Genomic DNA, 24,410 nt, shown 5'->3' on the forward strand with positions numbered 1-24,410 from the left:
GTCTGCCATTTCATCTTAGAAGTCATCAGAAGATTTAAAATAGATGCAGATGAGCAAAAGATACTTTCTCGGCTAGAGCTTAAGGAACTTTATGAGTTCATTGCATCAACCAAGAAAGAATTATGCACTCTCTTCCCTCTCTATTAGTGCTCCAGTAGAAATATAATGTGAGCTGAATATATAATGTAAATGCCCTAGAATCCAAATTAAAGAGAAATACAGAATTAATTTTAAACAAAATATCTGATTAACCCAGTAGTATCATTAAAAAGTGGAATCAGTATAAAGAAGATATTGAGAATTTTTACATTCTGAGCTTTGGTTTTTATTTTTAACCAATTCTTTGACATTTAGGGGTATTTTACATTTATACAGCATTTCATTTTAGAGTGTCCATAATTCAGTTCTGTGTGACGGTCATTGGATTAGGTTCTAAACCTGTACTAAGTAGCAGGAATTAATGATCTCCACCAAAGTACATTCCTTCAGCTTTTAAACCATAGATTCATTTTCTGATTCATTCCGTGAACTTAGACTAGTTTATTCTGTATTTCAATCCCAGTGTGCTAAGGGTTTTGGATACTAAATCAAAGACATTGCTGGATTCTTAGGGTAAATCTGAGATGATAGGAGAGTGAAGCTCTATTTCTGGACCAGAGAAAGGTGGACATGTTTTCCAGATTTGGGGACTAGACCTTCTGGATCTCAGATCCATCTTAAAACTGCTGTCACTTATGATACACTTCAGTTCAGGAGTGTAGCCTGTTCCAGCACTCACTGCTGGAACAGATCCGTACATCTGGGAACTTGGGTTGCTTCTGCTGACTTTTTGCTAAAGATCAGGTCTCCCGCCCTTACCTTACATCTTATAAATCCTGAGTCTTCAAAGTTTCAAAGTTAAGTTCTTCTCCACAAGTTCTTTTTTGTTTTAGAAACACTCCCAATAGATAGGGAATCAGGGGGAGGCAATACCTGCTCTTAATGCTGCTGCTTAGTGTTGCCTAAATGTCTGGTATTCTGAACTTGCCTGGTCTCAGGGTTTAGTTAGTCTTGTATTTTATAGCTATTTCAGTTGTTCATTGTCAAAAGGACTAAATAATCTTTCTTCTTTTCATACTCAGGGAAATTACCTGCAGTTTATAGAGATATTTTCCCCAAGAAAATATAACCCTACCAATATAATCAGCATTTTACGTAGTCTTCTTCTGTATTATTCTAATATGCATTATGGTTTTATTCCTCTATTTTTAAATTTTTGTTTTAAATACTTACAGATCCATAAAAAGTAATAAAAATCCTTTGTATGGTTCACCCAATATCCCGTAATGATTACATTTTATATAAGCCTAGTACAGTATCAAAACCAGGATATTGTTTGTAGTATGTATGTAGTTCTGTGCCATTTTATTACTGTGTAGATTCTGGCAACAACACTGTATTTAAGAAGCAGAATTACTGCACCTCTACAAAGTTCTGCCTTGTGTGCTGCCTTTTAATAATCACAGTCATTCCCTTCTTCCTCTACCATTCCTCATGGCAACCACTAATCTGATTTTCCATGCCTATTAATCAAATCATTTCAAGAATGTTATGTGATACTATATAGTGTATGAGCTTTTGAGATTCCTTTTTTCACTCAGAATAACACCTTGGAAATTCATCCAAAGAATTGTGTCTATCAATAATTTGTTCCTTTTTATGGCCAAGTATTGTTCCATTGATATGGGTCATTGAGAGACATTTTGATCACTTCTAGTTTTTAGCTATTACATATAAAGCTCCTGTGAGTGTTTGTGTAGATGTAAATTTTCATTTCTCTGGGATAAATGCCCAGTAGTGTGATTTCTGGGGCATATGACAGTTCTCTGTTTAGTACTCAAAAAAATTACCAAGCTGTTTATCACAAATGCCAGAACAGATTCTCATCAACATTGTATGAATGACAGTTTCTCTGCATCTTTACCAGCATTTAGTAGTAGTATTATTTTTTAATTTTAGCCATTCTGGTAAGTATGTATTGCTATATCAGTGTAGTTTTAATTTCTATTTCCCTAATAACTAATGGAGGTAATGTCTTCTTATGTGCTTATTAGCCATTTTCCTTGAAATATATCTTCATGTCTTCCCATTTTCTCACTTGACTTTTAATTTTTTTACTGTTGAATGTAGAGTTCTTTATATACTCCCCGAGTCCTTACATAAGAGTAAAGTATGTGGTTCCAGGTATTCCCGCCCTGTCGATAGTTTGTCTTTCCATCTTCTTCATAGAGTCATTCAAGAGTAAAAGATTTTAATTTTGATGTCCAATCTATCAACATTTATTTTCTTTTGTGGATTTTTTTCTTTTGTGGATTTCTTTTTATGTTATATCTAAACTCTTTATAAACCAAGGCCAAGACACTGAAAACTTTTGTTTTCTTCTGAGATGTTTATAGTTTTACACTCTACATTTAAATCTGTGATCCATGAGGCACCTGGGTGGCTCAGTCAGTTAAGCATCTGCCTTCAGCTCAGGTCATGATCTCAGAGTCCTGGGATCCAGCCCCCTCTTGAGCTCCCTACTCACTGGGGAGTCTGCTTTTCTCTCTCCCTCTGCTCCTCCCCCTGCTTGTTCTCTCTCTCTCTCTCTCTGTCAAATAAATAAATAAATAAATAAATAAATAAATATCGTTGAAATAGATAACTCTGTAATCCATTTTCCATGAATTTTTGTAAGACATGAGGTTTGGGTCAAGGTTCATTTTTTTCCTACAAATATCCAGTTACTTTGCACTATTTTAAAAAATATTATCCTTTCTCTATTAAATTCCCTTTGCATTTTTGTCAAAAGTCAGTTGACTATATATTTGTATATATCTACTTCTGGGTTTTCTATTCCATTGATCTGTTTGTCTACGCCTCCACCAATACTATACTGTCTTGATTGCTGTAACTATAAAAAGTCTTAAGTTGAACGATCATCCTACTTTTTCTTTGTCATAATTGCTTATGTATTCTAATTTATTTGGTTTTCAGTGTAATTTTAGACTTAGCTTGTGTTTATCTAAAAAAAAAATCTTGCCAGGATTTTGACAGAAAATATGTTATACCTAAATATCATCTTGGAATTAACATCTTTAGTATATTGAGTATTCTAATCCTTGAATAAGGTGTATCTCTTTATTAATTTAAATCATTTTAAAAATTTCTTTAATGAACATTTTCTAGTTTTCAGAATACGAGTTCTACATATGCTTTCTTTGATTTATTATTTCATCCTATTTAGTAATTATAAATGGTATTGTCTTTTAAATTTCAGTTTCATATGCTTATTGCTGGTATTTAGAAGTGCAACTGACTTTTGTTTATGGATCTTGTATCCTATGAACTTAATAAACCTATTTCCTAGTTCTGGGTTTTTCCTATAGATCTATATTTTCTGTGTGGACTGTCATGTCATTAGCAAATAGGAACAGTTTTCTCAATTTTTTGATCTATATGTCTTTTATTTCCTTTTCTTACATCATGCCACTGGGTAGGACTTCCCATAGTATGTTGAATAAGAATGGAATCATAGGAATATGATGCCATATTCCTGATCTACAGGGGAAAACATTCAGTCTTTCACCATTAAATAAATGTTAGCTATAGGTATGTGAAAGATGCTTTTTATCAAGTTGAGAAATTTCCTTTCTATTCCTAGTTTGCAGAGAGTTTTCATCATGAATGTGTGTTACATTTTGTTCAGTCCTTTTTGCTTTACTGATATATATGAACATGTCATTTTTTTCACTTTAGTCTATTGATTGCATTGATCATTTTTGAGTCACTCTTGTTGACCTAACCCCCCCCCATCATGGTGTATAATTCTTTTACATATTTCTGAATTCTAATCAATAATGTTTTGTTAAGACTTGTTTATGTTTATATTCATTGTATTATGTTTATAATGGTCTGTTGCTTTCTGGTTTTTTGTTTTGTACTGTATTTGTTGATTTTCTCTTAGGGTAATTCTAGCCTCATAAATGAGTGGGGAAGTATTCTTTTCTCTAGTTCTGTTTTCTGTATAGAATTGTTGTTAATTCTTTAAACATTGGTGGAATTCTCCAGTGGACCATCTAGGCTTGGAACTTTCTTTTTTGGGGATAACAATGGTTGGAGTAGAGATAAGGACAGATATGTGAGTAACTGAATTCTAAGAACTAAAAGTGAGAATCTTCTTAAAGATGAACCATTCTGTCTTAGTCTGTTTGGGCAGCTATCATAAAACACCATAGAGACTGGGTGACCTATAAATAATAGGAATCTTTATCTCACAGTTTTGGAGGTTGGGAGATCAAAGAGCAAATTGGAAGATTCAGTGTCTGGCAAGGGCCTGCATAGACAACCATTTTTTCCTTGTGTTCTCTTGTGGTGGATGGGGCAAGAGATGGGGTTTCTTTTATAAGGGCATGAATCCCGTTCAGAGGGCTCCACCATCTTGACCTCTTCACCTCCCAAAGTCCCCACCTCTAAAAATACCATCACACTGGGTGAATAGGTCTCAACATACGGAATTTGTGGGGAACACAGTTCTAATCCTGTGTCTTACAAATGAGGAAACTGAGGCTCAGAGAAGATCAGTGACTTTTTTAAAGTTGTAGGACTTATGGAAGATCCAAAGAAAAACACCGGTCCCTTGTTCCCTGTCAGTACTATTTTCACAAACCTCCGGAATTTATTTCTTTGAAAAGGAATCTTTGACTGCTGGTTTAAAATCACTATATGAAAGTGTCTTTACCCAGTACAGTGAGTAGAACCTTGGCTCTGGTGAAACTTCTAGGAAAAGTTGCTGTCCTTTTTTGGTTGAAGATTTGTTTTGTGTAAAGCTTTTAAACCAAAATATTTCTGAAACAACAAAATAGAATTGTGTCTGGCAGTATCTTTGGAGAACGGTTGGGATTATCACCCTCTTAAGTATTTTCTAAGTTATTTTCACAAACACCTGTGGCTAAATTAGTGGAGAAAAGATGATAATTTCAAAAGATAGGATCTTTTTTAAAATAGGATATTCTAAAAATCATTAGTTCCACATAGTTTCTGGGAGCTGTTTTTCCCTTTCATTAACGTAGAAAGTGGGTCATTCTGTTTTTTTTTTTTTATAGTGAGCAGTGTAGATATAATTACTCTTAAATTTAAATAAGTATCTGATTATACTGAACCGAGCCAAGAAATATTGATAGAGAAGTAGAAAAGATTTTTATTTGGAAGAGTGTTTATGAAATCTGTAAACACCAGTTAAAAACTACATTAGTAATTTTTAATAAGTTATTTCTATGTCAGATTAATTTATCTGAAAAATTATGCATACTTTCTTTTGCAAATTGAACTGGGTATGATGATAATTTACAACTCATTTTCCTTTATGATTTTGTTACTGTTTTAATAGTTATGTTTGTGGATATATTTCTGTTGGTAGGAGCACTAGAAACAGACCTGAGACCCAATCTGGTTTTATTTGTGAGACATTGAACAAATCTTTTTCTTGTTAACCCAGTTTTATCTGGGAAGTGAGGAGATGGAAGTAAATGCCATTGCAGATGTATTCCAATTCTGATAACCTGTTATTATGTAAATCTAAGAAGCCATAAGTTACTCATATTAAAAAGCATGCATGCTTAACCTGTGGCCTGTATGTCACATTCTTGACAGTACTCACTCTCAAAACATCCTAAGTCTTTTTAATGCTGTGTTGGTTCTGCTATTTTCAGCCAGTGTTCTTTATCTGCTAATCCTCTGAAAACCTATGACTTAAAAAGAAATAAACATTTTTTGTATGATAGTTTTTTTGTTGCCTGATTTATAATTAATGCAATTTCTCTGTTTAACACTTGTTTAAAAAATCTATCTCCCTTTTAAAATGTTTTCACATTTTTGAAAGACTGGAATCTGCTATTTAAAAAAGAGCTATATGATGATAAATGTAATGTATACAAGAAAGAATATGTATTTCATTTCTTATGCTTTAACTATAAATATTAGGGGAAAATAATTTTTTTCTTAAGATATATGAATAATACCTAGGTTTGTATTATGATATATTTTTAATCATTTGAACTACCTATATTTTAAAAAATCTGTATTCTTATTAACACTATTGTTATTTTTTTTTAAAGTATGACTTTGGTTTTTCTATTTTTCGGTTCCCTGTTTTATTATACCTCCCTACCCCATCTCTCTCTGCACAGGGTGGGTATTCTGCTCCCTCCTTCTCTCCTTGGCAGGGCTCCTTCCAGGGGATGCCACGGACTGTTCCGCCGCACCGCAGACAGAGTGAGTCTGTGTCTCTCACTCCTATCCTGCTCTGGCTTCCCGTTCATGGTATTTCCCTTCTGCATGACCTGTCCCTTCCCCAGCACCCCATCTCCTGTCCAGAGTGACCTGTAGGCATGTGCTAAACCAGCACTCCCTGGGTTCTCTTCTCTTAATTAACCCTTCCTTTGACTGCATGTGAATAGACTTCTACTTAGAACCTTAGGAGAACTACCTGAAGTTAATTTAATTCTAATGCTGTTTAACCTATTGCCAGTGAACCTAGACCTACTGACATGCATCTGCCTTTAATGTATTTTCTTTTTTTGTGACCTTGAGATCTATGAATAACAATTTTTTATCTAGTTAAGTCAAAAATATATATACTATCTGTAATGATATGGACAGATGCATACTGATTGAGGGAGCAGGCTTACTAGACCATTGCACATTTCTTTAAATATTTCTTAATCAAGAAGATTTGATTGCATTTCACTGTCATCTAAAAGAAATCTTTTTAATCTAATTTCAAGGGTTTTTTTTTTTAACAACTAATCCATTTTTGTAATTCATCAGCTGCTTTACAGTACAGAAGAAAATGGCTCTTGAATATGCATGGTTTACTAACATTTCTAATGATTTTAGTAATTGTTTGACTTAAAAGATTTTTTGTTTACATTGAATCTGCTTTCCAAAACAGTGTTTATTATTTTACATTATATACTTAAGTACACCTGGTAAGTTGGTTATATTTTATCTTTTTTGAAAAGTCACCCAAAAAAGCTAATACTAGTGAAAAAAAAGGTAATTAATATCGTCAATCAGTCACTTTTATGGATCCTGCATGGAATTACCCTAATTTTTGATTCAGATCATTTTTTAAATAAATTATCTATATGAAATATCAAAGGTCACATAGTTTTAAGCAGTTAAAGTTAAGAAATGTGATTTATTCAAATAAAAATTCATTTATTGAATTAGGCAAAATTATGAGGTATCAGTATGAATTTGAGATAAGGTTTGAGGTGTATTTTTGGGCTATTATGCCTCTGCTTCCCTTTTGTTTTTTTGTTTAAAAGAAAATAGAACAGAAAGTTTGTATAGGTTTTTATGTCAGATTATTTAGTAGCAAGTTAATTTGTTCAGTGGAAGCAAGGAGAAGAGAGATTCTTCGTCCTCCTCCTCTTCTTCCTTTTCCATCCCCTACCACCTTTGTAGGCCTTCTTTTTACTTCTCTTGTCTTCAAGTACTTCTCTTTCCTTTCTCCTCTATTTACATATTCCTAGCACATAAGAAATTACTTTAAAACTCTAGTGAACTAATCTGACTTTCAAAGGGCAGGTGTAACATAATAATATATTTTTAGACTTAACAGCTAGTAATTTGCATGGTTTGACAGATTTACCTCAGATTAACATCCTTGCCTTGAATTTACTGTAGCTCCCTTTTAGTTCCTGTCTTCTTTCCCTACCATTCTTCTCCCTCATTCTCCTTCCCTTCAGCTAGTTATAATGTGGAATTGAAGTTTAAGGTTAATTATTCCATATTGCAAACAAAAATTTACATTTATTTTGAAAACATGTATCTTAGAAATGCTCATTTCACTAGTTTTTTATTTGTGTATTAGAATTTTCTTGTCCCTCCCTTCAGTCATTGGTCCTTCATTTCTAAACGTTGCTTCCTTCTTTCCTCTTGGGTTAGAGCTGCCTTTTCATTTCCCAACTATAAAGAAGCACTGTCCGCAACACTATCAGGATCTTTTTTTCTGGCTTTTATAGATCAAATCTTTCTTCTCCTCATCTTCTAATTAGTAAGGAGAAAGTTTTGGTTCTCTAGAGTTTGAATGTGTTAGCCACATCAGAAGGTAGTGCGTATATTCTCACGGCTTATATAGCTTATATAGCTTATATAGCTTATATAGCTAAGAGAACTGGCCCTGGAACTTGATCACTGAGACTTACAGGACCCTCTTGGTGGAAAGTGATAGTACAAGACTTGTTGATATCTCTTGCTGAGTAGGGGAGGTTCCTTTAGAGGAACAATATGTTTTTACTACTACACTATTTTACCCTGAGAACAGCTAAAGCAGTTTACTAATAAAATTAACATTATTTTAATATTTTAAAGAATATTTTAAATTTCTCTAAAATAAAGAATTTTATGGAATATAAAATATAGAATTATGTATAAATTATCTAAAATACAGAATTTTAGTTTTTTTAAAGAATATTTTGAATTTTTCTAAAATATAGGAAAGAGACCCCTGGGTGGCCCAGTTGGTTTAGCATCTGCCTTAGGCTCAGGTCATAATCCTTAGGTACTGGGATTGAGTCCCACATCAGGCTCCTTACTCAGTGGGGAGCCTGCTTCTCTTTTTCCCTCTGCATCTCCCTCCATTTGTGTGTGCTCACACACACACTCTCCCTCTCAAGTAAATAAATAAAATCTTCAAAAAATATATAGAAAATAAAGGTATGGAATCCAGTGGTTTTCATAGTGTTTTGGAATAGATCTCCCCCTTCTACACTAAAACTATATTTAGTTAAGTAATATTTGTTTCCATGTTTAGTTAGTATGTGATTCCTAGGGCTGAGTTTTGGAGAGGTTAATTCTATAAGTGATGGTAGATAGTGAAGAGAGTTCCCCTTTACTATAATGTTTTATTAATAAGTTCTTTTTTGAGGCCATCTTGAACATCAACATAAGTGAACTGACTTTTCTTTTTTTTTTAATTTTTTTAAATTTATTTTCAGCATAACAGTATTCATTGTTTTTGTACCACACCCAGTGTTCCATGCATTCCATGCCCTCTATAATACCCCCCACCTGGTACCCCGACCTCCCACCCACCGCCCCTTCAAAACCCTCAGATTGCTTTTCAGAGTCCATAGTCTCTCAGGTTCACCTCCCCTTCCAATTTCCCCCAACTCCCTTCTCCTCTCTAACTCCCCTTGTCCTCCATGCTATTTGTTATGCTCCACAAATAAGTGAAACCATATGATAATTGACTCTCTCTGCTTGATTTATTTCACTCAGCATAATCTCTTCCTGTAGCAACATGAACGGGACTGGAAGAGATTATGCTGACTTTTCTTCTAAAGACAAAAGTCAGGCAAGCTTCACTAAGGTTTTGTTTTTGTTTTTAATTTATAGGAATAGTAGACCTTCCAGCTTAATGAAATAGCCTGTTCTGGATATGTGGAGAATGAAATAATTAACGTTTGCAGGGAGTGTTTAGCTCTGGTCACTCAGGAAAGCTGCATTGGCCTAGGATGTTCTTGCTGAATTTAAGAATAACTCCAGAAAAATGGAGAAAAAAGGAAAATCCTGGTCTTTATATACTTTGCCCTTATGAAATTTTGACTTCCATTTCTTTTCTTGAGTATATTACTAGGCTCAACTTGACAATGCTTATCTCCCAGTTTCAAATTAAATTTTTCTCTGGGTTAAAAATAGCTACCTTTGGATGTAGAAGGGGTCTTTTTGTTGTCCTGATTTCAGCTTTTGTCCAAATTGACTTAACTAATACTAGTTTAGTCTTTTTTATTTCCAATTTTATAAAATTAGGAATAATAGATAACCTACCTCATAGTAGGAAATTTTAACAAAAATAATTGCTTTTGACAAGTAAAAAGCCCTTATGGTAATCTCAAGTAGCACTTCTTGCCAGCGCATATACTTTTAGGAATACCTTGACTTTTCAAAAACTGTATTTTGAAATAATACCTATTTTTTGTCATGCCTAAAAAGACTATTAAATTTGCCCTTTAACACCTTGATTGGAAGAATTTAGAAATCTTATCAACTTTTACCTTTAATGTGCAGTAACTTAAGGTGAGACAAAAATTGTTTTTAAACAACAAAAATAACATAAGTGCATCTACTTGTCTTAATAGCTTAGCAGTTTCTTGATGTAGCATTAGTATTGCCTGATTTCTAAATTTATATTATAATAACTAACTTTTCCACCCAGAATTTTACATTGTCATATATCCTCCTCCTTCTCTTATAAGCCTCTGAGGATGTTTCACAAGCAAATGACACTTAAAATTCATTTTATTTCACCATCCAGTATGTATTTACTAAATGAAACTATTTACTTAATAGCCCAGCACACATGTGAGTGTATTTAAAATTCAGATAAAAGTTGAATGAAATAGTGCTTTCTCTTGAAACACATAATACTCTCATATTTTCTTAATTTTTGGTTTTGCTTTATTTCACATAGTATCATATGAACATTATTGTTAACAGTAATATTTCTTGAAAGCATCATTTTAATAGGTACATGATAATAATATTATGTGGCTATACTATAATCTTTTCCTATTGTTGGACATTGATGTTGTTTCTATTTTTCCCTATTAAATAGAGGTATGCTTGCAATGCCATTTATCCTTGTGTATAGATCAGTATCACTATCTCTCTTAGGTAGATTTCTAGAAGGATGTTGCTTAATCAAAGGCTGTGTGCACTTTCTAGAAGCACTCGATATGTACTGTTGAACTGCCAAACATGTTCATAAGTTGTATGTTAATGTGGCTCAATCTGATTGGCTCCCCCATGTGACTTTAATCAATTTTATATGTAAGGGTAGCATTAGCTTCAGTGCTTTAATGAGAAATTTAGCTCTGGGAGTGACTTTTCATAAAAATAAAATATTTTCAGTGAAATGGAAAATAGGATAACTGAAAAACTGAACAAATAATACAGAATATGATACTCTGTCCATTTTTATAGCTAATTTCAAATGCTATTAGTCATTGATTAATTGACTAGAAATGTGCATTAAACTCATGGTCCAGGAGGCTGTCCCATAAACCAGTTTCACTGGACACTTTGTCATTATGAGAAACACAGCAATTGTTGTTTTCTGCATAAGACTTTTATAACAACCTGCTCTGTAGATTGTGGAATTGTTAGCCATATCTGTTGTACCATAATGCCTGCAAAATTGTACTCTGGATAAATATACCATGCATATTGGTCACAGCAATGGAGTAGTACTATTTATTATTTATATATACTATTTATTATTTATATATTAATACTATTTATGATGTTTAGTTTTGTTTTCTGAGCTATTCTGAGTCCCAGAGGTTAAATGCTAATGGGTTCTATGTTTTAGAGATAAAGACCCATGAAAAATTAAGCATCTCACACTGATTGTGCCTGGGTCATAAATCCTTATTACTTAAGTCAATATAAATTGGTTTGATAGTTTTTAAGTAAGTTAACTGATCAACTTAGAAAAGCCATTGAACTCCTTGTCTCAAAATTTGTTTATATATAATTTCTACTTGTCAATCAGTTATCTTTTCTAAATTTCCTGAGATCTAGAGACATCATTCTGAGATCTAGAGGAAAAAGAGCATTCCTGGTTTCCAGAAAACTTTGGAAGTAGTGATTGGGTTCATGTGAATTACAGAGCAAAATTCTTCATATCTACTTATACTAGGAATCCAGTCATGTCTTCCATCTTTTTAGTGATATGTGGAGCCTCGCTTTTAATTTAGAACATCGTATTTAAGACAGACATACATGAAGATCAGATTATACTTTAATTGGTCTTTAATGCAGCAAAAGTAATAAAAGTAAACAAATATTGTATTTAGTTTATAATGTGCAAAGCTTTCTGAAATTATTAAAGAAATAATTTCTACTTGCTTTGTAAGGGATTACATGTGGCTAAACGTTTTTAGATCTTTGGAGTATGGATATTAAATTGTCAAAACCCTTCCAGTATTTTATTTGGTAAGATTCTTCAAATGATTTCTTTTAAGTGTGAGAAGTTTTACATATACTGTTCTGTGGTTATGAATATTTATATTAACTTGCAAACCTCTTTAGTGGGAAGGTTTAAATTTATTTAAAATGTTTTCATTTCACATAAATATACTAAATAAAATAATATTGCCTGGAAAAACACAACAAAAGCTAAGCAAATACTGTTGGCTGCGATACCCAGTCATGGCAATTCCTTGGTGTTGTGTGTGGTCTCTGACACCATTGTCCTGTCTTTTTCTTGTCTCTGCTCTCCCATTATGCTATTGGCAAGGAGTTGAGAAGTTAGTCCATTACTTCTCTGACAAAGCGTGGTACAGTACAATTTCAGATTTTTTCCTACCACCTTCCTCATAGTCACTTTCTGTTTTTGTTTTTTTTTCCAGTTTGCATGATGCATGTCAGAGCCTGCATGAAAATACAGGCATGTTACAGATGGCTCCATTTCCATCTTCCTTTTAGCCTTTAAAATGTATTTAGTAATAATAATAATAAACTTGTATGTACCAAGAAAATAATTTTAAGTAATTCCTATATCTGCTATGCAGTAGCATTATTATGCTTTAGAACATTTCCTGCTTTCTACCTTACACACTTAGACATATTTTTCTCAGAATTTGACGTTTCTAGCTGGCATCTTATCATTGGTAATTCTAGAACAAAATGTTTACAGAAACTGCTTGAGTATTTTTTCTTATGCTAATGCTAGAAATCTTTGAAATGATGGGAAAGACTGAAGGTGAAGTTTTTCTCAGTGATGAATGCTAATTTGCCTTTCCTTTTGTTCAGTGTATCTCCTCCAGTAGGTCACTTGGAAACATTTTTCACTCCAAAATAACTGCTGCATAGTGTGGCTTGAATTTGGTTCTGGGTCTCATCTTGTGTAGGATAGATCAGCTGAGAAAGACATAGGGTATTATCCAGGAAAGTTAGTACCTGAATGTTGGTATTGAATTTGCCCATTAAGTTTTTAAAATAATCATCCTGCTATACTGCATATTCTGAAAGTCTGTGAACTCATTGGAATTAATAAAGTTTTAGTGCTGCATTTTAAATTCTCTGTCGCTTCAAATTCTGGCTTTACTATTTGCTCAGGTATGTGAATTTCAATATGTTTCTTAATTTCTTTTAATCTCAGTTTACTCATCTACAAAAATAAGACAGTACTTCCCACTGAGGCTCTTGGGATAATTAGAGATCACCTATGCAAGCTTACATGCAAACCGTGTTTGACTATTTACCCTTGGAAGAAGGGAAATGCTGTTCTCTCAGAGCCCAGAATGTAGCATTTCTCAAGTATTTATAATGTGTCAGGCACTATACTAAGCACTTTGGTATGCATGTTATCATTTATTATTTACAACAATTCAGTGAAGTGTAAATAGTGCTATTATCTTCATTTTATAAGTTATGAAATTCCATCCCAGAGTAGTAAGATAATTTACTCAGTAACTCATCAGTAGTAAGTGAGTCAAAACTCAAACCCAGATCAGTCTGATTCCGAAAGCTAAGTGATGCAGTTTTGTATTGTACTAGCTCCTCCAGATAGCCATATATAAATTCTCTCTATACTTTGAAGTGCCTTTCATGTCCTAGCTCTGTTTTATCTTCAGGAAGGTACTTGAGGAACCTTGATTTCTGTATCATATCAGATACGCCTGCTATGGATTTAAAACACTTCAATATAACGGACATTACCGAATTACTTATTTGAAGCCTAGAAAGTTCTTATTCTATAGCAACTAGTTTATTATATTGCTATAGATCTTGCCCCCCCCTTTTTTTCCAAAACCCAGTTATAAAAGGGCTGTGGCTTGAATTCCTCATTCTCACACCTTTTAATAATCATCGGTGACATTTATTGAGCACTTCTGATATGCTAACAGATCCTATGCTATGTGTTTTACATGCATAATCATATTTAATTATTAGGATAAGAAATGGAAAATAGTTGAATGCTTGTTAAGACAGTTTTCCTAAGTTACTTCATTCAGAAATGTCGATCTCCAGGGAAAAAATATTTGTAGCTTGGCTAGTAGGTCACGAGAGTTGCTATGTCCTAGTTAAATTATAATTCTTCCTGCAGCCCTTCTAAACATTAATCATTATGCTAACCCCAAACTTACTTAAAGAAAACTTTTTTTTCTGCTATAAGATATCCTTTTAATCAATGTTTTTTTTTTTAACTTGTTTTTATTTGGTTATTAGTGTTGTATCACTAACCTAAGAGGGAAGTATCATTTTGATTATTTATTACCAAAGAAGCAATTTTTGGAATATACCACTTACTAATTTCATTTATTTGTTAATTTGTCTAGAAAATATATATTTAATCCTTACTGTGTGACAAATACTAGGGATACCAACTACAAGAACAACAAAGCATGGTACATTCTTGTAAGGAGCTCATATCTCTGGTTATCTTTGTAAGCAGCCCAAAATAGACATTTAAGATTATCATTGAAGATCCTACCAATCACTTGCACAGGTACCCAGTAGTGCCTCTGGCACTCTTGACCTTGAGACCTATAACCATTGTTTCTGAGAATTCTCAGAATGGTGTGCTAATAAGGTTTATGGACCTAACTAAAGTAAGATATGAACTTACTGAGTCTTAGAAGCACTTAGCTCGTCAAGTCTGGGGATGCATTCACATTTTAAAGCTTCAGTAAACCAACCATTCTGTAAATAGCATGGATGGAGTGCTAATGCTGTACTTACTTGTGACTACATGGTGTTTCCTAAAGTATGCCCCACCCCCCAAGTAGGTGCTAGGATTCTTTTTGCACTCTTGAGTCTTTTGGGTTGCTGAGGCTATGAAATGAATGGGCTGGTGGACAACTTTTTTGGGGTACAGATTAGTACCTCATCATCTGTCTCCAAAGGAAGAAACCTGTAACTCATCTTGAATTCCTTCCAAACAGCTGTTTAACTGACCACCTTTAAAAAAATCTTTCAATCCTTTCTCGTTTTGCTTTCATGAAGTATATTGATTTAAGACCCTTCTAATTTATCATCCTGCCTGTTATAGCATGCTTCTTACAATCACCCTTCCTGTGTGTTACTCACTAATTCCACTAAAATAACATTGTAAAATACACATTGAATCTTATGATTCCTCTGTTTAAAATTTATCAGTGTCTGCCATCATCTGTTGCATAAAGTCACAACCACTTAGCCAGATAAGAGTTTCTTTATGATCTGGTCCTTTCCTATGCTTTCCCACCAACACTGTGATCTCCAAATTCGGTCTAACAATTTGAAGTTACTAGAACTTAGCATATTCTCTTTGCCTTTATGCTTAGCATGTACTGGCTCTCTACCCTGAAGTTTCTTCCCTTCTCGTCTACTCGGCAAATTCTTAACTCATCTTAAAACTCACTTTAGATTATTTGTAACTCTTGTATGCCTTCTATGACCTCTACAATGCATATTTTTCCTTTTTGTTCTCATATGTCGTTATACTTGAGACATGGTGTCATCATCTGTTTACCTATCTCCCTCACTAGGTCTCTAGGTTCCATGGGAATAGCATTGTATTCAGCTCCATATTTTTCTATACCTAGTACAATGCACGATATATTTTAGACCTTTAAAAAATGAATGGTCTTTGATGTTCCTTCCTATTCGTCTTATTATCTCTGAGAATATGAGATCTCACTTATTTATCTAAAATATATTCTAAAGGTGTCTGACAGCATAGAAGAAGTAATGAGTATACGCAAGAAGAATTATTAATATCTTGACTTTATGTTAATACAGTTGAGGCTTTAGAATTTGGGGGAAACTGTGCCTCAAGCAGCAAGCTATCAGAATGCATCTTTGCTTTATTTACTAGAGGTTAAGAGGCAGCGTGTTTCTTAAGTCACCAGCAGGTAACTAATGACAATTCAGTCTTTAGTGGGCAAGCAGTTCTACACAGTCATCCACCTTTAGGAGAAGTCATTTTTTTGGTCCTCACTGTAGTCATTTCTTTATCTTCTTTGAGAGACTTTCTTCTTATGGTAGTGGAATTGATTTCCAAACTAGTTTCCAAATAAATAATAAATCACGACATTTATTTGGGAATAGGGAAATTAGATCACAGCACTAAAATATAATGTTTACTAAAACTACAAAATCTGCATTATTTATAAAGCACTTAGAAACCATTAATTTATTCACTTTATTTAAGTGATAGGCATCTTTGTATAACTGTTCAACCTAACTCCTCTCAGAAGACTCAAAATTTTATTATTTTTAAAAACCTGATTATTTTCTATTTCTTCAATATTTGATATGGAGCTTTATTGCATTTAATACAAGCAGCACATCTTCCTGCTGTACTTCCATTTAGTTCTCTGATAAGCAGTAGGCAGTTGGGTAATCAAAGTACAGTAGTCCCCCCACCTTATCCACAGTTTTGGTTTCTGTAGTTTGTGTAGTTTCAGTTACTTGCTGTTGACTGCCATCTGGAAGCAGATGATTGTCCTTCTGACATACCATTAGAAGATCAATAGTAGTCTTAATGCTATGTCACAACTCCTACATCATTTACCTTTTATCATCTCATATCACAAGAAGGGTGAACACAGTACAATAAGATATTTTGAGAGAGACCACAATTCACATAACTTTTATTACAGTTATTGTTATAATTGTTCTCTTATTATTGTTAGTTTTTGTTAATCCCTTGCTGTGCCCAATTTATAAATTAAACTTTATCGTAGATAAGTATGTATAGGGAAAAGCATAGTATATATAGGATTCATTACTCTCTGCAGTTTCAGGCATCCACTGGAGGTTTTGGAACATATTCTTGCAGATAAGGGGGGGGACTACTATAATCAGTGCAAATGGGTAATTTATCTATAGTTCACAGTGCCCCTTTTCTGGAGGTTGGTTATCTTAATGATAAATTTATCACTTAATTAGGAAATCATACCTTCTTATGCTTTGAGCTGATAGATACTTATACCTTTTTTTCTTACTAGCAATAGGCATATTACAATAATCATTTTAAATTGTTATATTTTCAAATGTCTTAAGTTGCTTCATGATTTTTAACTCAAAATTAGAATATCTTTTGATATTTTTGAAGGTTTTGAAGAGAGGTAAAAAGGGAAAGTAAATCTCCATTTCAGTCAACCATTTGATGTTGTACCTTTGCCTTCTTTGGTTGCCTTTTCCCCTTTTGGTAGATTTTTGGTTTGCTTAATATGGTCCTGCTCTATATTTTTACTAATCTTTCTAAAATGTATGATGATTGGCATTGTCTTTTTTTTTTTTTTTTTTTCCCTAGGGAATCCCAACTAATTGTCATTACCTGGTGATTTTAGTACCTTCCTTCTTGAAGGACAGTTTATTCATCTCTGTGGTGATTTATTGTGCAAATGCCCACTTAACTTTAAAGTTTAGGACATTTAGCTTGAAGAAGAAACTGAGATTGCTTATTAGTTTTAATACCCTAAAATAAGAGTTAATGTAATATTCTATATGAATTTTGAGTAGTCATTATCTTGATTTTACTGTTTTTAAAATAGCCAGTTGGCCCTATATCATCCTGGCCAGCCATCCTTCTACAAGTCATTAAACTTTGCTCACAGTTATCTTAACCCTGCCATTCGCCTGACTCTTGGCACCAGCAGCCATCATCTAGTACTGGCCAGGGATATGAAAAAGTGACAAAACATGAATAATGTAGTATAAATAGATTTGTCCCTTTGGTTGGAGAAATTAGAGATACTATGTAGATTTTTTTTTTTTGCATTAGTGTAGCAAAAAATTTGTTTTATTAAAGCTTAAAGCTTTATTAAAGACTTTAAAGCTGACCCTTTAAAGTCTATGTTTCAGAGCCCTTTGGCAAACATTTTTATATTTTCGATCCACATTATTTAGTAGAAAATGATATGTATTGTGTTTATACATTGATAACAACTTACCTTATAATAGGATGTGACCTGTAGGCTCTGCCCCATATACTCTAACTATCTGGGCCATTGAAAGATAACTTTAAGTTTCATATTTCTTTACTGACCGCCCAAGAGTAATAGAAGTTGCATGTTTCTCCTGATTTATGTAGAATATAATCACACAGTGAGCTTCAAAAAAGTGTGTGTGAGGCATATTGGCCTAAAGAATTTTGTTACTATAGGCTTCTCAGCTTTAGTTCAAGTTACAGGTAATTTCACATTCGTTTTACTCTCAGTTGTTATTCAAAAGGGTAATTGTTTTAAATCTTAAATGAATGTTCAGTTTGGACAGGGTAGCTGTTTTCCATTTACCAGAACCTTACTTGATCCTTCATATGGCAGTGAGACAGAACAAATAAGCTGTGAAAACATTTTGTTCTGAAACTTTTCAACGAGAATGTTAAAGGTAGCTTAGTATTAGCTAAGTGTATTGACCCGTTTTTGTTTGAGTAATTAGAATTTCACATCAACAGAGAGTATGATCAATCTAAACCTTGTTTATCTGCTTATATTTTAAATTCTTGATAGAAGTACAGCACCTTGACACGTTTAAATTAATACTTCTCTGGCCAAGTGTGATAAATTGAAGTGTTATACAGCTTTCCTTTAAAAAAATAAAGTCTTTAAAATGGGTAATATTCTGAATGGTCACAGGTTTTATCTGTGCTTTTTGAAGATTAAAGCAAAGTGCTATAGAGATCATTCTGCCAAGCTATATTACATACAAAGTTTTAAATACTTAATGAATCAAGGCAGGAAATCTTTTTTTTGTACAATAAATAAGTACTTTAAGATTTTTCTTTTCCCCTGTTTGATTTCAAATCTTGTTTAGTATTTACTGCCTGTATCATTTTTTGTTTGCATTATCACTCTTTTATGTGTCTCATTAATTCACTTGAATATTACCGTTTATTTTTCTATTGAAAAACCCCACATACTTCTCATATTAATACATAAGTATCAACACAGCCTAATTGGAACTTACATAAATTCTGAGTGGCATTTGTAAAATGAATTGTTGCTTAATGTTGTTTTTAATTTTAATAGCCTCAAGTACTACAGCCTTCCAGCAGCCTTCCCAGACCCACAGACCACGCCCAGGGAAAACTAATAAAGCCGCAGCATATCGAGGCCCACAGTGAGTGCACCGTCCAGGGCATACAGCAGAGTGTGGCACATCTGGATGAAAGCTTTACACACGGCTTACAACAAGAAAGCAGCTGTGATCTGGAAGACCGGCCTTTTTCTTCAAGCCCACTATTCACTGAGGATGTGGCGAAGAGTACACCTTCTGAAGCAAACTTGAACATGACCACGAATGCTCAAGAGCCTTATCATTCGGCAAATAATCAAATTAGTGACATGCAATTTGTACCTTCTTCCCTTCAGATGCTTCCGCAGTCAAGTACAGTAGACCAGACTAAGAGAGTTGGAAGAAATCAGTCTTCACTGGAGGGCTACACATCCCAGCCCAAGTCCTTACCGCTTTTTAAGCCATCCATCTCAAATTCTTTGGTACCTCCTCCAGTTTCTGAATCATCTCCAAGTAGAAATCCCATTTATAAAAAGTCATCAGTAACCACACCATGGAATTCATCAAAACTTCAGCCAACATCTAGTCAAACAAATCTTGCAAGTAATCCAAATCCAAAAGCATCTAAGCTCCGCCCCCCTTCTGGCTCTTTTAGACAAAAACAAATAAGCAGCTCCCAAGTAGAGCCTCAAAACTTCCAGGCCAAGACAAACATCCCAAGGCCTCTAACAAGAAGAAAAGAAATCATGCAGAATCTGAATGGCAATTTGAATTCTGGGGATTGTTTGGCCTCTAATCGATACTCCCGTCTTCCTAAACCAAAGATACATTAAGTGCGTAGCCATCACCTGCCAATTTGTTTTTTTAAAAAACAATCTGTTCTGTAATAGCTTTATGTGCAGTTTGCTACCATGATGGAGGTTCCATTGAAAGCTTGCAAATCTTAAAATTAAAATGTGGAAGCTTCTAATAGTTTGGCTCTTCCATTTTCTATCCTGGTTGAAGTACACGGCATTTGAGCATATTTGTCTCAGGTAAACACAAAAGTTTGCTTACCCATTTCAGAGGCCTACTGAAGGCTCTAATCATGTTATCCATCTCTCTGCACATCAGAAAGTTCATAATATTCCACTTAGCAGGCAAGAAACGTGCTTTGCTCATTTAGTCCTTTTAAGGTCTGTATTAAATGTGGTTCTTAGAGCCTCACCCTTTTTCACTTGTCCCTCCTGTGAATATGGTTACTGTTTTATCTAAAGATATGGTGATAATTGAAGATGGTAGACTATAAGTAAAATTCTGGCCAGTGATTTGTGTATTTAAAAGGTCTATGCAAAAGCTTTGTGATGAATAAAAGAGATCAGGCTTTTAATGGGAAGTCTATGTAAGTTTTGTTTTTCCTTGCTAGTATCAGCCAGTTAGTCTCAGTATTTATTTATTTACCAAACTCTGCTGGCTAAAAATGTTTCCTGTGATATAAAAGCCAATTATATGTTGCTTTAGTATTCCGTTTTGCGTGCACACGTGCACACACATACACAGACACATACCATTTGTATTTGATTTTGTTACTCCATAGATTTTGGAAAGCTTGGATTATATCTTGAAGCCTATACCTGAAGGTGTATTCATTTTGTAACATGTGTTGTTGGTGCTAGAGTTTTCCTGGTAGTTGTTTTGAATCCTATAGGCTTCTGGATCCATGATAGCTGTTTTAAGGTTTCACAGCTTATATTTTAAATTAAATCTTAATTATGATATTTATATTTATTGACTTTGCTAATATCTGAAGACTGGAATAATGGACTTGAAATGTTTGCACAAACTTTGATGAGTTATAAATACCCCACAGAGAAGGATTGAAACTATTTTCTATAGCAAAACCGTTAAAATATTTTGAGAATAATTATAAATTTAAGTACGACTATCTTAAGAAAGCTGAAATTCTCAAAAAAAATTTTTTTTTTAGAGTTTTCCGGGTTTCCCTTTTATGTTAGTGTGTTTGAATGGCAGTTTCTTGAGAAGTAGATTTGGGATGAAAAATAGAATTGGAGAGGGACATTGTATTTTATTAAAAGGTATTAAAGGTGATCCTAATGTTCTAGGAAGGTAGCTAGGGAACCGCCAAGGGACCATATGCTCTAACCCAATCATGCTGCGGGCCACTCATCAGATGGTTCAGTAAATTTGCCCTCTGTTCTCCCAAATCATGTCATCTTGAGGCTGTTCATTCACCTGTTGCTGCTTTAATTAGAATTAATGTTTTTCAGACAGCCTTTTACAAAGTCAACTTTTGTTGTGATCAGCTGACCAAAAATGTATCATAAGGGATTATGACCAAAAACTTAGTCACTCAAAATTCTAAGGATTTCATTTTAAAAACGTTCACTGGCAAAATTGCCCTTTGTAAGAAAAACAACAGCAAGTGCTTTAGTGGAAATTTTGAAAGAGCTGTTTACTGTCATTTTGATGCAGTCTTCCCTTACCTCCCAGAGGACCATTCAAGTGAATCTGCCATTCACTGGATATGAAAATCATTCTTGGATTGGTAACTGGTGAGCAACACACATCTAGTACCAGAGTCTCATTCAGCAGCACTTTTGTCAGAGAAACACTAAAGTTCAGAAAGATTTTCACATAGTCCAGATACTGTTAGTGTAAAGTACTCAGACATATCAGCAAAGCTCTTCTTTGTTCCTAGAGACAAGAAGTGATGGCTGGCAGCTATAAGTGGGTACATGTGGTGTATCATCTTGAAGGAGAAAGATAACTGATCTCATATATTGCAAATGGGATGTTATCACACTATATTTTCCTAAAGTAAACATTGATAAATTGGTTTTTGGTTTGTTTAGAAGTTGGTGTAGACTCTTGTGAAACATTATTTACAAGTAGTCCTTTAAGGGAAAAGTTCAAAACTTTTACTTTATTTTTGACTCCCTAGTCTGAGGGAAATAGCTTTTATATAAAAATGTTGACTCCTGCAATTTGTTTATTCCAGTCTTTTTCCTGCTCTATTTTTTCTTCCTGATGAATTTATAGAAATATTAACCCATCAGTTTATCAACTTCTCTGTGCTTTTGTTGAGCCACAGTCTTGGCTCAGCAATGTAATAATGAAGCATAATATATTTAAGAGAAAAAAAATCTAGGATGCTTGTACAAAACAAGTTTTGCCTGCAGTTTGCTTTTAAAAACTGCATGAATATTTCTTTTAAAACTGCTCCATGGCAATTAAGTCAGAAATGAGGTGAGGGTGTAACTCACCTGAATAATCAGGGATCACTCTCAGATTTGGCTTGATCTCTGTTTAGTGCTTCTATAAGTCAACTCTGTGCCAAATCCTCTACATAAAACTCAGATCGCTTTTTTTCTGAGTTCTTGTGATTTCGGTGAAGATGGCTGCAGTATATGAATTATAAATCCTGAAGAAAAAGTTTTGTGGGGGTTGGTTAAGTTTCACATTTGTGAGTGAGAAAAGTAATAGAGCATGTAGAATTAGACATTCGGCTGTTGATGGGATGGATGTATATCAGATTCTTTAGAGAAAGCTTGGCCTAAGGAGTTAATCAATACAGGTGCAGATGATTTTAAGGCATTAAACAAAGGATTATATAGTTATATCATTTAGAATGTTTCTAATAACTGAGACCCTCTAGCATTTTTCTTTTGGAGTCTCATTTTAATTTGTGCAATATTTTCAGGCATATAGACTACTGTTCATTGTATTTATATAGGTGTTAGGGAACTTAGTAAGTATTTTAACAAGTAAAAATCTGAATAATGAGAGAAGGTATCAGACTTGCACTTTAAATAAGCTTAATTGCTTGGAGTTGTGCCTGAAATATCAAAATGCCTCTTGGGCGTGGCTTTCTTTGTTGAAATGAATTTCTCTGTAATTGTTGCTGTTTGAAGTACAGCCTTTCACAGAATTATATCCTCAGCATGTCACTTTACTCATTAAAGCACTAAGTTCTTTGAATGTTTCATGGTACCCTTAAGTATTTTACTCAGTGTGTCAAAGAGAACATGATCCCCCCCACCATAGCTGTCACTTCTGGTCTTCCTGTAGCATAGATGGTTGTTACAGACACAGAAGTGTACTTTTCAGTTTCTAAGCAGAGTTGTCATGATGGTTTCCTGGTCTCTGGGGCACTGACGAGGTAATTTGAAGTCACCAGCTAGGCTTGCAACGAAGTTCAGTAAGACTGCAGCATAGTTTCCGTTTACTCTTCCTTGTTACACAGTAGTTTTCATGTTATGCATTAGTTCAGGTGGCTATGTTTGCATGCCTATGCACACATTAAAATTAATTAAGCTATAATACAAATCCCTGGTGTTTTTCCTTGAGGATGATGGCCTTGCAATTTTTCTTCATTCTGATGCTTGAATTATATTTTCTAATTTTCTTTCCACACCTCCCTTCAGTTTTTCTGCTGCAGCAATTTGAAAGAATACACTTGGATAAATGCTGATGATTGTGGGTGCCAATCTACAACTATGCTATTAATTAAAGCTACATCATATATTATAAATGTCTTGGGGAAAAGCTACCCACTTTCTCCTCATTAGAGCGTCACCATAACAAAATAATACTGACCCTACAAATTTGAAGTCTCTAAGTCATTACTAACTAAAAACAAAAACACCACAGTCTTTAATACCTGCAGTATTGTTTTCCCCATTGATTTTAAAAACCAGAGTAAATACTGTATATTAGAATTTGCTTGTAAAATGAGTTATAAAAACTGGATGTAAAGTCTCTTTCCTGAAAATGTTGGCATAGTAAATAAAAATAAAGTTCATAATTATGAAAGTTTTCTTGTCCTCAACACTGCCTTCCATAGTGTACTTTTTCTCGGATATTTTTTTTTCTACAAAGATCCAGTATGCTCTTCGTTTGGTTGATTTTCAAACTGTGTCATTTTACACACTCCTTCTACACATATCACACTCCAAGCCCTGATTGAGTAGGAGGTGAACAGTACTTGAGTATTTCCACAGACTCTGTAAGTGATCTAATATATCAGTTTCCATTTTAATCAAATGCCTGCTTTATCTCAGAAAAATAATTGGGAAAATGGATAATTTTTACTTAAAAATGTATTAGCACCTTGAGTGAAAATGCTGCATTTAAGAGGAAGACATTGTAATTTTACTTTTATTTTTATAAACATATATAAAAAAGTTTGAAGCAACAAGAGTGCTTAGTGAAATTTACACAGTTCTTAGGAACAAAAGGAACAGGGCATTTATAATTTATTTTCCAATTTAACTATATGTGGTAATCATTATATAATGAGATAAAAAGTTGATACAGTGATGTTAATTATTAATTCAAAATGGTTTTATAAATGCTGTAAAAGGAATGAAGGA

At 33.8% G+C, this 24,410-nt stretch overlaps 1 protein-coding gene across 10 annotated transcripts in view; it reads left to right on the forward strand.

Annotated features, from left to right (window-relative positions):
• CCSER2 (coiled-coil serine rich protein 2) overlaps positions 1 to 23,850 on the forward strand; it is a 187,822-nt gene extending 163,972 nt beyond the window's left edge. For 5 of the 10 annotated variants that reach the window (XM_082719673.1, XM_082719675.1, XM_082719680.1 and 2 more), the window contains one exon: positions 19,053 to 23,850. In XM_082719673.1, the coding sequence (XP_082575799.1) occupies positions 19,053 to 19,871 (819 nt within the window). In that variant the 3' untranslated portion in view covers positions 19,872 to 23,850. Of the gene's footprint in view, positions 1 to 6,206; positions 6,340 to 12,328; positions 12,369 to 19,052 lie in introns of all 10 variants that reach the window. The other 5 variants (XM_082719679.1, XM_082719674.1, XM_082719676.1 and 2 more) reach the window with 4 other exon arrangements.
• The last annotated feature ends 560 nt before the right edge of the window (positions 23,851 to 24,410 follow it).

This window comes from Mustela nivalis (genome assembly GCF_964662115.1).
Source record: "Mustela nivalis genome assembly, chromosome: 2".
NCBI lineage: Eukaryota > Metazoa > Chordata > Mammalia > Carnivora > Mustelidae > Mustela > Mustela nivalis.